This window comes from Zea mays, chromosome 8, assembly GCF_902167145.1.
Source record: "Zea mays cultivar B73 chromosome 8, Zm-B73-REFERENCE-NAM-5.0, whole genome shotgun sequence".
Taxonomy (NCBI): Eukaryota; Viridiplantae; Streptophyta; class Magnoliopsida; order Poales; family Poaceae; genus Zea; species Zea mays.
This window is the reverse complement of record NC_050103.1, coordinates 178,385,365-178,399,406: the sequence shown is the minus strand read 5'-3', so window position 1 is coordinate 178,399,406 and position 14,042 is coordinate 178,385,365. Positions and strand designations below refer to the sequence as shown.

General features: G+C 45.0%; 1 protein-coding gene and 1 pseudogene across 2 annotated transcripts; one reads left to right on the top strand and one right to left on the bottom strand.

Moving 5' to 3' along the window:
- Positions 1–1,041: 1,041 nt before the first annotated feature.
- On the bottom strand, positions 1,042–5,778 carry LOC100381955 (LOC103626951-like pseudogene; annotated as a pseudogene). The gene is made up of 6 exons (NR_159434.1): positions 5,448–5,778; positions 4,886–5,361; positions 4,596–4,777; positions 4,411–4,505; positions 3,843–3,899; positions 1,042–1,333 (listed from the first exon to the last, which is right to left on the bottom strand). The product of NR_159434.1 is annotated as a protein-like pseudogene (transcript).
- A 3,895-nt stretch (positions 5,779–9,673) lies between these two features.
- On the top strand, positions 9,674–13,426 carry LOC100285365 (uncharacterized). The gene is made up of 4 exons (NM_001158257.2): positions 9,674–9,852; positions 12,319–12,412; positions 12,538–12,800; positions 12,908–13,426. The coding sequence occupies exons 1-4, from the start codon at positions 9,830–9,832 to the stop codon at positions 13,137–13,139; spliced, it is 612 nt and encodes a 203-aa protein (NP_001151729.2). The 5' UTR covers positions 9,674–9,829; the 3' UTR covers positions 13,140–13,426.
- The last annotated feature ends 616 nt before the right edge of the window (positions 13,427–14,042 follow it).

The window sequence follows — 14,042 nt, the reverse complement described above, 5'->3', positions numbered from 1 at the left end:
GGGGTCCCTTTTATAGCCCCAAGGCAGCTAGGAGCCGTTGAGAACAAACCAGGAAGGTTGTCCTTGCCTTCTGTCGTCGGGCGCACCGGACAGTCCGGTGCACACCGGACACTGTCCGGTGCCCGATTTCCTTCCTTAAACAGCGCAGTCGACCGTTGCAGATCTGGGAGCCGTTGGCGCACCGGACATGTCCGGTGCACACCGGACAGTCCGGTGCCCCCTTCCGACCGTTGGCTCGGCCACGTGTCCCGCGCAGATCGCGCGGCCGACCGTTGGCCCGGCCGACCGTTGGCTCACCGGACAGTCCGGTGCACACCGGACAGTCCGGTGAATTTTAGCCGTACGTCGCCAGTCAATTCCCGAGAGCGGCCAGTTCGCCCGAGGCAGCCTGGCGCACCGGACACTGTCCGGTGCACCACCGGACAGTCCGGTGCACCAGACCGAAACAGCCTTTTGGCTGTACACAGCCAACTCTTCTCTTTTCCTCTTCTTCCTGTTTCTCATACTTAGACAAGTATATTAGTACACAAAACTAATATACTAAGACTTAGAAACATACCTTTGCTCTAGATTTGCACTTTGTTCATCCATGAGCATAGATTCACATTTAAGCACTTGTGTTGGCACTCAATCACCAAAATACTTAGAAATGGCCCAAGGGCACATTTCCCTTTCAGTTTTCCCCTCCAAACTTTAGAGCTCTAAAAGCTTTAGAGCACTTTAGCACACTTTTGAGCTCTAATATGAGGTGGGTCTAGAGTTTAGAGAGGTAACCTCAGAACACTTGCTTAAAGCTTTATCTCTAAAGTTTAGAGCTATAAAGCTTAGAGGAGAAAATCCAAACAGGCCCTTAGATATTGAGAGTTTAATTCTGCCCATGGGCATTCTCAAAAACAACAATTAATGTCCAGTTTCATCTGGCGCTGTATCAGGCATATTGAGATCAGGAGATATAACGTGTACAGTACGAAAATAAGCGACAAATTCAGACATACGAATTTAGCATTAGCATGTTGGCTGCATGATCCCAAGGACATGGACAGTACGAAATCAATTACATATTTTGGTGATCAAAAGACGTCAGCTATCCAAGTAACTAAACAATACAATTTGCGGCTAGAAAATTCTAAGAACCAGATTAACCTACCAGTGGGCGTAAGCAGAGCAGCCACTGCACCTGGGAACTGCAGTAAGATATTTACATACAGAGATCAAGTTGCGTTGGCTAGCACGAGAAGGGAGGAAGGTCCATAGTCATGATTAGAAGCACAAATCAAGTTGTGTTGGCTCGCTAGCATCTCATAAAATTGGAGTGCCATGATCCAATGGTGACCTGTAAAGACACATTAGTGTGAGATTGTCAAAACATGTAATGAGCAAAAGGTTTCTTAAACATCGCTAAAAATATGTAGCGAGAACTGGACTGGACTTATGAAGAAGGAATTCAAACGTTGAAGGTACAGACTTGCAGATGTTCACCGCATTGTAAGGTCCTACCTAACGAAAATTTAAAACATGTTAATATCATTCTCAATCCTAACTGTTTCACTCAAAGGTGCTTGTGTTGTTTCACTTAAAGGTGCTTGTGTCAACGCATAAATCTGATCGCATCAAAGGATTTTTCAAATTATTCTATTATTAAGAGTACCGAGATAGCAACGGCTGTAAAACTCTAATGACTATTTTCCTTGTCTAATGAAACTGACCAACAGATCATGTTCAAGACACTCATGTTTGAAACCACAACATAGGATGGTGAGTCCAATTGAACGGCTGTTGGATAGACAGAATCGAAGACGCAAGAGCACTCAAGGCCTGATGTCCCTTGCATGCAGCTTTGGCGAAGCTGACCATCTTACATAGATGAAACTGTTAGTCTGCTAACCATGTTCAAATTGTTATTACCAATTAACAATGAGTAGCAGTTAGATGTCTTGAGACAAATGCTATATACCATGCCCCGTAAATCGTTCCAGTTATATGTAAAACTAGCAATATTTCTCTGACTGGCTAGAGACTCCTTCCAGTCACCAAAACCAAGCCAAAATGAGTTTTCTAATTGATGGAGCTAAAAAGGGTGGAGTACCACAGCATACCAAGCATATCATGCAATTCAAACTCTACAGCAGAGGCAACTATAGATAAAGTAAGCAAATAGAAATGAAAAATGTGTTGCCAAATGCTTAAGGGTTGTGCTCAAATGGAGTCTCCCATTTTTCATACATGCCTTTCTCAAATATAGATTAACAGCAGTATCAAATATTTGTTCAAATAATTTTGAGCAGGTGAATGAGGGAAGATAAAAATAAATTACATGGAAGATTTCAGACCAGGCTAAGCTTTTCACATGTTCAAAATAGTGTTCTAGAAGAGCATGTTGGCGGCAACTAACACACCTTGGTAAATAAACGCGGAAGGTCTAGTTAGACCCAATTAGTATCTGCTATTTTGGAAGACTAACTTTTATCACCAAAAATCCGTCAAGAGCTCTAGGTCTCTGTTGATGGAGGAAAATGTTAAAAATATATGTACGGTACTAATATTAGTGTCTTTGGTTGTTTGCAACTTTCTAAATTCATTCATGATGATAATTGTTTACTTCTTTGTGTGAAGGAGTGGGATACTAGCCGCCAGCTCCTAGTTTTTCAAACATGACTCGGAAGGTTTTTTGCTGTGAAATCGAGCTGAGCCTAAAAAGGCAAGCACATTTTTTGGGTGACACAGACGTTAAAAGAAGTGGTAAGAAGTAAGAACACTCATCCAAGGCTAATATTTACTTATATATTTATCGCACATGATTCTTCGAACCTATTTTCCTTTGTGAGATTTAGGTAATGGACATACCGATTCTAGACCACAACTTTCCAATTTCAAACACCAAAATCTGTTTTGATGAGTACCAATTTGATTAGGAATGACATGACAGCTACACCAAATATTTATTTGCTTAAGGGCATTTGATGTTGGATTTAGTCGAAGCTTTACACTTCCATGGGAGTCCAGACATTCTAGTACTTTTTGGGTGACTGGTTATTGGAACCATCTTGCTGGCAGTTAACCTGTATCCCCAGAATTGATTTCTGAGGGTTTGTTGACATAGTATATAAGGTCTTGTAACTTCAGTATAAATAGCACATGACGCCTTTGAAGTGCTATTAACTGTACCATGGAATAGATCACATACCACTGTCAGCAAAAAAGGATTGAATCTGTTTTTTTCTGGTTGTTACTTCACCTTGTTGTCTGGCTGCTCTTTTTACATATCCTTAAACATTATGTTGTCTGTCGTGGACACTACATTTCAGGCTGCAAGACCCAATCATTTGTCGTGTGTGCATTCTTAGGCAAGTGTGCGCCAGGGTTGTGCGTTGATTTCCACAATAGTGTGATGAAAGTGGTTAAGTGTTGATTTGTATACCGAAGTGATCTAGTGAGTTATTCTAGAAGTGCAAATTGTTTTGATCCTGAAGACCATTGTAGCATTACACTGGTTCCATTTGTTTGCGCTTTGAAGGCAATCGGTTCTAGTACTAATTTTTTTGGATAATATGCAGTCAGATAAGGTGGTAAGACGGAAGGGGTGAAGGAAACAGTTCTCGCAGCTAGATAGGATATTTGGTCAGAGCTTGTTTGCAACCAGATGCAACCTGTGGTGTGGGATATAAGAATATGTGTGGTGTCGCTCGACAAAAGTCAGAACATGTGTGATGAACAGGTGTGACGTTGCTACATCAGGCAGCGCCCTTTCGGGCGCCCTATCCAACACCTCCGGACAACACAAGACAAAAATAGTAGTGTAAATGATTTGGAAAATTACAGTTTATATTAGTCTAAAAGAATACCTCAATGTTGCTACATGGTGGCAGTCAGAACACAAGTAATCTTGTAGCATGCACAACCTGCAACAAATAATCAATTCAGCAGTCATCAGTCATTCATATTCCACTGCCCAACTGTAGGCAAACAGTCGTTGTCTCTACCAGTTCCATTATACTTGAGCTGCATCATAAGTAAAATATAAAAGGTTGAATATGTTGCAGCAATAGAGGTAAAGAATAGAGAAAAAGGAGAAGAAAAGAGAAAAATGAGCCCCCATTTTATTAGAGAAAGAAGTGGAGGGTAAAGAAGGGAAGAGGAGTAAGAAGGGAACAAGAGAAAAATGAGGGACAACAGGTTCGAAGTGTTTGGGCCAATGCTATTAAACTCACAATTATTATTGTTAGTCATAACCTACAAAATAAATGCATCATTACAATATGCTAGAAATCAAAGGAGCCAACAAATAATTGCATGTTGACAAATAGCTTGTAATTGTAAGTTGATGCAGAAATGAGCTCATTTACAAATACCAAACAACACAATGAACGTTACAATAATGGTTGTACCAACAAGCAGCTAACCAAACATTACCTCAGCATTTTTGTCCGTCTCCTCAACAACTGTGGTCCAGGCATCGAAATCTAAGCAATTCATAGTAGCAACACTCCATAATCTAGCCTTTTCTGCTGAAAGAACAGTTGCATAACGAAAGCAGCATGTTAAGAGCAAACAGGAGGTAGTATACTAAATTAGGCAAGCCTGAAGCCCAAATTTACTTCCTCGTAGGATGGCTCAGGAACCAGGTTGCCCATCTCGGTGATGGCTGCGCTATTCCCTACATCCCCTGTAGATTGAAAATCAACCATATCGCCAGTTGTCCCATTCAAGTCCGCACTAAAATTCGGAAACAACATCGTGCTGAGGCTCAGGAAATCAGAAACGACCCCATCTTTAGCATCTGAATCAGACAACGGGCTCAGTCGTTGAGCAAAACGAATCTACCAAACAAAGAGGAGGTGCATCACTTGTATTGTGACCACAGGTGTCTAAAGGGCGAGACCCTCACCTAGGATTGTGAAAGGGGCCATTGTTGCCGTTCAGTGGGGACAAGCCTGTACATCTTGTACCGGTGGTCTGAGCCGTCTGCCGCCACTCCACTGGCCACCGCAAGGGCGAGGAGGACGAGGAGTGCTGTCGAGGTATTGACGAGAGAAGCGGCCTGAGGGTCTGTGTTGTGAGAAGGGACGCGATCGGAGAGATCCGAGCGAGGCATGAGGGTGGCATTGTCGGAGCAGACGCCGTCGATGAAGGGCCGCTCGCGGCGGCTGCCGAGGGAGAGGGGGAGAAGGCGAGGCGGCGGACCAAGTAGATCTACGTACCCTGCTCTAGATGGAACAGCACATCTCTTGCAAGAATCGAATAGGCAAAAGGAGTGAAGATTATAGATCCGAACCTGACTTCCAGGTTGCCGGTGATGTTCCAGAAGAGCTGAAGTCCGCATATGCCCATAGCAACACCCATCGTCATGAATAGCGGGTACACCTGCGCAGCACCAATCAAACCACCATCACATAGATCAGAGAGAGAGAGAGAGAGAGAGAGAGGAAGTGTGTGCTTGAGGAACTCGCCTTGGGTTGGACCCAACGGGTGGCCGTCAGACTGAGACGCGGTCGCGATGACGAAGGATGGGGAGAGTGGAGAGGCGACGTCGGAGGAGGGGGAGCCGCTATCGCCTCCGTAGCCTCGCGCACCGTCGCCGGCCCCCGATCCGCCGCCGTGGAGGTGAGGGGCCTAGGTCTCGTTGGGCGATGAGGCGGGACCGGAGGGGGAGAAGGAACATGGGCGAGCGACTCACGACGGCGGCTCCCGGGAGGCTGGGAGGGACAGTGTAGGAGAGAGAAGTTCGATGGGAGAGGGGTGCGCACCTGTGGTATGGCCATGGTTGGAGGTTTCACGTCCGTCGAAAGCCAAGTTTCGCGTCCGCGTGAGTCAGACCCATAGAGGACGAGTGCGTGGCCACACGTGTCGCGCGACGAATAGCGAGTAGTCCGCCAAACGCGGACAGGCGCCCAAAAGGAGTCAGATTTTAATAACTTATTAGATGCTTTATATTATAGTGTCTAGTTCAGAAAAAAAACAGATAGCATATTTTAGAAATATAAAACAGTTGTTTAATAAGTTAAAACAAACTCCTAAGATTAAATCATATATTAATATTTTTAGATCCACATTTTTTTGAATAAAAATATTATTACAAAGTCTATTTGACCCCATATGTAACATCTAATCTACAACTTTTCGTGGCTGACGTGGTGCTATGTACAACGGTTAATGTGATGCCAAGATCGCTTTTAAAACTGTTTAAACATAAGTCGAATAGTTTTAAAAGTTGGAAGAATATAAGAATCCGTTTTTTTTTTGGATTAAGAGAGAATGGAAGGCCTTCAGCGAGGTTAGACGCACTTTTTTTTTTCGAAGGAGAAAATGGAAGGAAGAAGGCGGTAGAGCTGCCTGCAGCCCAACACCAGGCTGCGTGAGTGTGAGTTTGGATGCCTAGTAAGTGCTAAGACTGGGCCCAAACAAGCGTAGAGGAGATTATTATCCGTCTTCCTTGGGGGGCCTGTCAAACTTATAGAATTCTCTACAGTTTTCTCCGGAGCATATTTCCAGATTTTTATGTTAGATTAGACTATAACAAACCCGTATCTCGAACTGTTTCAGAATTCTGACAGCACGGACACATTAAATTGTACTCCCTCAGTCCCAAAATATAATTCGTTTTAAATTAATCACATACATACGAATACGAATGTACTCTGATACACTGTTTATACGGTAACACGTGGGTCCCGTCGAAATAAAAAAGAGGCGCGTATTCTCAATCTGCTGCGGAAGTAGTATTCGAAAGGTACAAACTCCTGGGCTTTCTTAATTTCTCTATAGAAACGGGTAGTGGTGAAGATGCTCTAACTCTCTCTCTCTCTCTGAATATTTTGGACTGAAGCAAGAAACCGAACCGTGTACCCAACAACGATTTCCCATGGCGTGGCGACTGACGACTGATGTCCGGCGCGCCGGCCCCACCCTTCCTCTCGATCGCGGTAGCTCTAGCTCGGCATGCTCATGAGATGATGATGACCGACGTCACGCAGCTGTCCAGGGCTGGAGAGGGAGAGGGACCCAAGGCGCCGCGCCGGGCACTTTTCAAGAACCGCGAGGTGGCCACCGCCCATCGCATCATCCATGACCCATCTCGATGGATCGATCGTTTATAGTGCAGGCGATGTGATGCCGGCCGGCGGGCGCCACGGGTAATAAAGCAGATAGCAGCCGAACACATGAGGACGGGTAGCTCGCGGGGCGGGGCGTGCTTTGCCATTGCATGCGATGCGGCTGCGTTGTGTTCCTCTGGCCTGGTTCTGGTTCTGGTTGGTTGGTGGCGTTTACGACGGCTGTGCCTGGGCGGTTGCCGGTTGGTCATGATGCCGCCGTCAGCTCCGTCCAACGCACCGAGCCGGTGGACGCTCGGTCGGTCGTCACGCTGCCGCTGTGCTTACCTCATCTGCAAATCCTGTTCCTGTGTCCACCTACGACTGTGACTGGGGTTGGGGCGCCGGGCGAAGCTGCAGCATCTCATGTCAGGATTCATCGCGGTCGCGAGTCAGGATCACCAGTTTCGGCCAATATAGAGGTGTCGATGAACAATTCCTCATCCGGTTTGGACACATCATATCTATTCTAATGTAGCTATACTCATCTACATCATCATATACTTATATCCATACCCACCATGGGTATCACCTACCTCCATTCGGGTATTAGGTCTCTATCTCTAAATAAAAATATTATCATATTATATTTTACATGACATTAACAACCACACGACATACAACAACAATATATACATCACCAATACATCTGATATATAACAAAAAAATTAACCCACTAAAAACAAAGTAACACGTAGAACCGGTGGGAGTTGGGACGGACCATCTCGCAGCAGGCTGGTGCGGGTGGGATCGATCATCGATGCATCGTCCTGACCATTGGATTGTCCCGAGCTTGGAGCATCGAGGATAATGTTCATAATTTCTGGTGTCCCGGTTCCCGTCTGGTTGCCTACTTGCCCGTGGCTCCCAAATTTCCTTTCCGTCTTAATTTTGATCGGTTGACTCAGTACCTGTTCGCCGCTTCAGCAGCAGCCACCCGGTTGACTCAGGACTTCCGAACAATCTCTCAAGAACCGTCTTTTGCTAGTACAAGGAAGCATGCAAAATATAGAGGAGTATTATTATTGCTCACGTGGCTGTGGAATAATTACACACGTACGCAGGAGATTAATTTACTCGCACGTAGGAACACCGAGTAGACGTAAGCATGGCGCAAAATTTTCATCAGGCTCCAAACCAAACCGTCCACCAAGTTGTATTCATCACCTAGACTATTACACCTGGACGCCTGCATCCATGTGCAATCCAAATACGGCCTTTTGCAATTCGTGTGATTAGCCAGCTACGGCGTTACATGACAATGACAATCTTAGGGTATGTATGATCTAGATACTAATACTGTGTTGTGGTTTTCCAAACACTAGATAGACATAAAATCATCATTCATACAACATAATGTATCTATGTCTTATATCTTATTCACTAGAAGATCTCAATATACGACTCATTTACGTGAGTTGTATAAGTAGAACCATACCTAGATTTATAAAACCGTGATAGAGATGTTACTTCATCAAAATACCGTCTCTCATATTTTTTCACTTAACCTCTTGATATCCCTTAAGATACGAGATATTTATATGAATTATATATATCCTTACGCATTAAACAGGACCCTTTTGCAATTTTTGTGTACGGTGGGCCATACAAGACAGGTCCAGCGAAATGGCAACCAGCTACAATCTTTTGACCTGAATCCACTGTCCTTTTTTGGCGCTTTACATAATACACAGGGTTGGCGAACGGGGTAGGTGACTAACGATAAAACAAATTAAGGAGTAAAAGGTTGCTTCAGAGCGTCAGCCGTTCATCAAGGGACATGCATGTTCTTCTATCTTTATTTTATTAATTGAACTATTCAATATCCGAAAACCAGTAGTTATTAAATTGCGGTAATTATATTTCATCCCTGTATATATGCTGTCTAACTAATAAAAAAAACACTAGTTACAAACTAAGACCAAGTAGCTATGAACAAGTAGTCCTCGTTGGCAGAGGCAGACCCGCTGAGCGAGGCGGCTCCTGCGGCAACATTGTGCTGTAACTATCTTTCAACCATGAGCATACTGCTGTTGCAATGCTTACGAACCGTAAAATCGTTTTTTCTCTCCTTCTAATTCTTAAAAAAAAACTAAAGAAATTCGGTGACTCCTTAACTTCTACTCTATTGTTTTCAATAGGATTATTCTGTTTCTATTGTTTTCAACATTGTACTACATAGGAGCACGTAATGCGTGCGTACGAATAAATTGCGGCTCGTAGAAGAAGTGCCGACAGTTTAGAAGTGGACCCCACCGCCATGAAATCTGGTCTATTCTGTTGATCCTCCGCCGTGAGATATATTTCTACGTTCCTCATTTGGAGTTAAGCGTCGAACGTGCAGATTTCACACGAGAGAGAGAGAGAGAGGGAAAAAAGCGCAGCGAAAGACCGGCAGATCCGACACGGAAACCAGCTGCCAAAACGAAGCATGATGATCTGTATGAACGTGGCGTCGAATCGAAGAAAGGGAGAATGGAGTGGGAAAAGGCCAAATCATAATAAAAAAAACTAGAGAGAGAGAAAAAAAGAAGCAGGATTGACTGCCAATTGGAGGTCAAACCAGAGCAGCAGCATCGCTGCCTATAAATAGTCTCGCTCCGCTGGCCGGCAACTGGCACCAGCACCGAGGCAGGAGCGGCGATCCATTCCACACAACCACCACTGCTCTTGCCCCAGCCCGCCGCAGGAGTTGCCAGATCTGCTCCGGTCACAGGAGCTCCGACTCCGAGCCCTCTCCAATGGCGGTTAAGGTCTACGTCGTGTAAGCGTCGCCACCACTCCTTTCTTAGTTTCTTGGAATGGACGGTTATTCCCGTGGTTTCCGTCGTTCGCTCCCTAAAAATTCCTCCTTTTTTTGTGAAACATCCTGATTTCAAGTCCTTTCTTTTACTTATCCCCTGTCGTTCATGGTGCTATTATCGATTGTTAGGGTTTAGCTTGTGATCAAACCACATAACACTTTTCCAAGTTCAGTAATTCTCGACATGAATCGTCGATTTTAGTAGTTCAGATGTAGGACGCCTCCGATTCTGATTTCCGCCCCCCCCCCCCCCCCCCCCCCCCCCCCCCCCCCCCCCCCCCCCGTCCGCGACAACAAAATCGAAGATCGAGGTCGATTTTTTTTACTCTTTACGCTGATGATTGTACTAGTGTTAGGTAAAGAAACGGGAGGAATAAACTGGACGTCTAGTGCTCCACTGTTTATTTCGCCCCGCAGGATTCAGGGTCTCAATATTTTCGTTTTGAGAAACATCATCCATGGTCTCAATCATGACGGTAGGTCTGTGTCCTTTGAACGAATTGATGCCTCCTTTAATGGGGCCAAATAGTTTTGTGTTTTGTCAGCCGCGCTGATTCGCCGGGAAAACAAATCGGTGCCACTAATATTTTAGCCCGTCAACTCCATACATGTGGCTAGGATTACTGAAAGGAAGTTTCTTGCTTCCAGCTCAACACTGCCCGTCGTCATAATATTCTAGTACTACTAATTACTAAAGACGCCTAGCTGTCAATTCCCTATTTAGTTTTCAAAAGATTTGACATGGATGCGTTTCTAGTTATGTTTAATGCTACTAAGCCGGCTGCTCGAAGTTTCATAAGCACCTAGCGCATCCATCTGCCTGTATCATTTTGATCTGAAAGTGACCCATCTGTACTGTTGTGTCCTTTCTCCCAAAGAGGATCCCGCCGGGTTCTTTAGAAACCTGAAAACGTTGCAGATGAAACCCTGCACAGTGGCAGCCAAAATAAATAATGTTCTATTCCCCTGTTCTGATGACAACCTGAAAATTCTAGCCTCACCTTAAGGTGAGAATTTCTGTGTTCTGATCTATATGCGCAAAAATGTTGTGAGTATATTTGGATGTTACCTCCATTGCATATATTTGCGACCTTTCGTGACAAATCAAATGGAATAACTCTGCCTTTCTTTTTTGCAAATATGCGATTTGTGTGGATGCGCCCTTTTCCTTTGACATGGTGGATGCCCCCTTTTTGTGATGAGGGTTCCCTACCAAAAAACCACTTTTTACCGTTAAATGGCGCATTCATATGTGCAAGTCCTGTTTTGGATCTTCATTTCTTTTCTCTATATCTCTAGTCAGCTAAGTAATTCTTTATGAGGATAAAAACAATTGGTCCATACCCTCTTAATGAAACGTGTGTCAACAGACACGTTCTTGAAAAAAAAAGGTCCATTATTATCTATGGCAAAATGAAAAGGCCGTCACATAGCCTTTTGTTATATTTTCCTTTAGATAGAATTGTTGATCAATTCCTGCTGGAGCTGTACAGTGAACTTCAACATGAATAATACGAACATTTTTAACATTTGTCGAGTGTTGACTTCAGCCCTAAGTTTTTTTATTGATGGAGAAGGCTTTCAACTGCGGACTTTATTTGCGCTAGCAAGATAGATTTTCTTTGCCTATATCATGTCGTTTTTTGTCCAGTTCGGTTGTTAATTAAATAGTTAATCTGCTAAATAGATGTTTTAAAATCGTCTGTTGCAATAAGAGTTTTTGAGGGACGTTTATGCTTTGGTAGTCTTCAGCATCAGGATTTCTAACCACCAGAATGAAACTTCAGCAATTCTGAAGACCTGAATTACTTGGATGTAAATTATATGCACTGCTGCACCTATACATAAGCTTAAGAACATATGTATAAATTTCTTCTAGAAGTAGGGCTTCCCCAAGCTTCTTGCTTGTGGTATACCTTTTCGTTGGCTCTGGCCACCTTTTCTAGAAGAAAATAAAGCTGAAAGTGATGACATAGCTTAAGAGGATATACTCAGTTTTATTTCCTTTTCATGTCACTAACCCTCATAAAAATAATGGATTATTGAATTTGGTTTGGCTGTACATGTCTTATTTCAAGGACCGCTTCTTTCATCACTTTGAAACAAAGGCAACAAAACAAAGCGCTTTATGGGGTAGTTGAATGATGTGTTAGTATGAAGTATGAGTATCAGAATATAGGATGCATTCAAAAGGAAACCAGGGCATAGACACTGCCCTACCAATTTATTGATGGGTTCATTCTTCAGCTCAAAACACTTTTCTGTGAAGTATGAAACATAAATTAGTTACATATGGATTGTGATGGTAAAGTCGAGAACAATATTAATAATTGGAAGTTGGAACTCAGAAGAAAAGGTTAAACCGTTTTGCTACTTGGATACCTGGAGCAGAACTTGTTAAACAATTTACCATTTTTTCCCTAACAGGTACTATTCCATGTATGGACATGTTGGCAAACTAGCTGAAGAGATCCAGAAAGGTGCCTCGTCTGTTGAAGGTGTTGAAGCTAAAACATGGCAGGTAAGCCCTGATTATGAATAGATATTTCCACACTCGTCTACATAAGGTGTTCGGAATGATCTAACAGGTTCATGAATGCGAATCTGGACATGGATTGCTGATACCTTTTTTTTTTGCATCTTCAGGTCCCTGAAACCCTCCCTGAGGAAGTGCTTGGAAAGATGGGCGCACCCCCTAAGCCTGACGTGCCAGTCATCACGCCGCAAGAACTCGCAGAGGCCGACGGAATCCTCTTCGGGTTCCCAACGAGGTTCGGAATGATGGCAGCGCAGATGAAGGCGTTCTTCGATGCCACTGGTGGGCTCTGGAGGGAGCAGAGCCTTGCCGGCAAGCCTGCCGGCGTCTTCTTCTGCACTGGATCCCAGGGTGGTGGCCAGGAGACGACAGCGTATGTGCCATTACATTCCACGCATGGTTACATGATCCGAGCGCTGCCTAGACCTGGTGTCCAAAGATCATGGGACCAACATCTCGCTTGCTACTCTTTTCATCCAGGTTGACAGCGATCACCCAGTTGACGCACCACGGCATGGTGTTCGTGCCTGTGGGCTACACCTTCGGCGCCAAGCTGTTCGGCATGGACCAGGTTCAGGGCGGCAGCCCCTACGGCGCCGGCACGTTCGCCGCCGACGGCTCGAGGTGGCCGAGCGAGGTGGAGCTGGAGCACGCCTTCCACCAGGGGAAGTACTTCGCAGGCATCGCCAAGAAGCTCAAGGGTTCAGCCTGATCTACACATATACCCTTGTCGGATATCATAAAAAACACTTATTACAGATTCGTCTTACCCATCAATAGATCGGTCTGTTCTCTCGTGGTGTCTGGATGTTGTGTGGCTCAGTGGAACTTTCATGCTACGGTGACTTTGTTGTAATCTGGAGTTGGAATATCGTTGTTTCGCATAAATTTCGATGATTTGCTCAAGTAAACGGTTTGTTTGGTTCAGAGCTTGTTAATCCATTTGCGTTAAGAAGTCATGTGTTTAGCCAACTTGAGGGCATCTCCAGTTAAACAGATCAAACCTGCGATGCCTCCTCTGTTTCCTCCTCCCTCCTCCAACTTCCTCATCGTCAGATCCATTGAAGCTCGATGTCGTGATGCGGCTTGGAGCCCGCCGTCGCCGCCCCATTGTCTGTTGCTCGGAGCTCGTCGCCGCCTCCACAGGGTCCTTCGTCTTCGGCATCACGAGCTCCTTCGCCCATATATAGGGGTCGGCGGCGCAAGCGCAAGGATGTCAGATGCCAGTCATGCCGCTGTTCTCCAATCGAAAGGCTACTACTTGCTATGCGCCTATGCCTGCGCCTTCTCTTTCAGCATGAAAACCGCTGCTGAAGCCCAGCCTGCTAGGGTTAGGATCCGGCCTGGTCAAAGTTACCATAATCTAGTTGCATAGTGTCGGGACCATAATTAGGGGTACCCTCAAGACGCCTAATTCTCAGCTGGTAACCCCATCAACATAAAGCTGCAGAGGCCTGATGGGTGCGATTAAGTCAGGGATCAGTCCATACGAGCGACTCGATCACGCCTCGCCCGAGCCTAGCCTCGGGCAAGGGCAGCCGACCCCGAGGGGTTTCCGTCTCGCCCGAGGCCCCCCTTTTAACGGCGGACACATCTCCGGCTCGCCCGAGGCCTT

Excerpts from the sequence above, each read along its gene's own strand:
- LOC100285365 (NM_001158257.2), top strand. The coding sequence starts at position 9,830 with ATGGCGGTTAAGGTCTACGTCGT. Across the intron at positions 12,413-12,537 it reads TTGAAGCTAAAACATGGCAG|GTCCCTGAAACCCTCCCTGA; the intron begins GTAAGCCCTGAT and ends TTGCATCTTCAG. Across the intron at positions 12,801-12,907 it reads GGTGGCCAGGAGACGACAGC|GTTGACAGCGATCACCCAGT; the intron begins GTATGTGCCATT and ends CTTTTCATCCAG.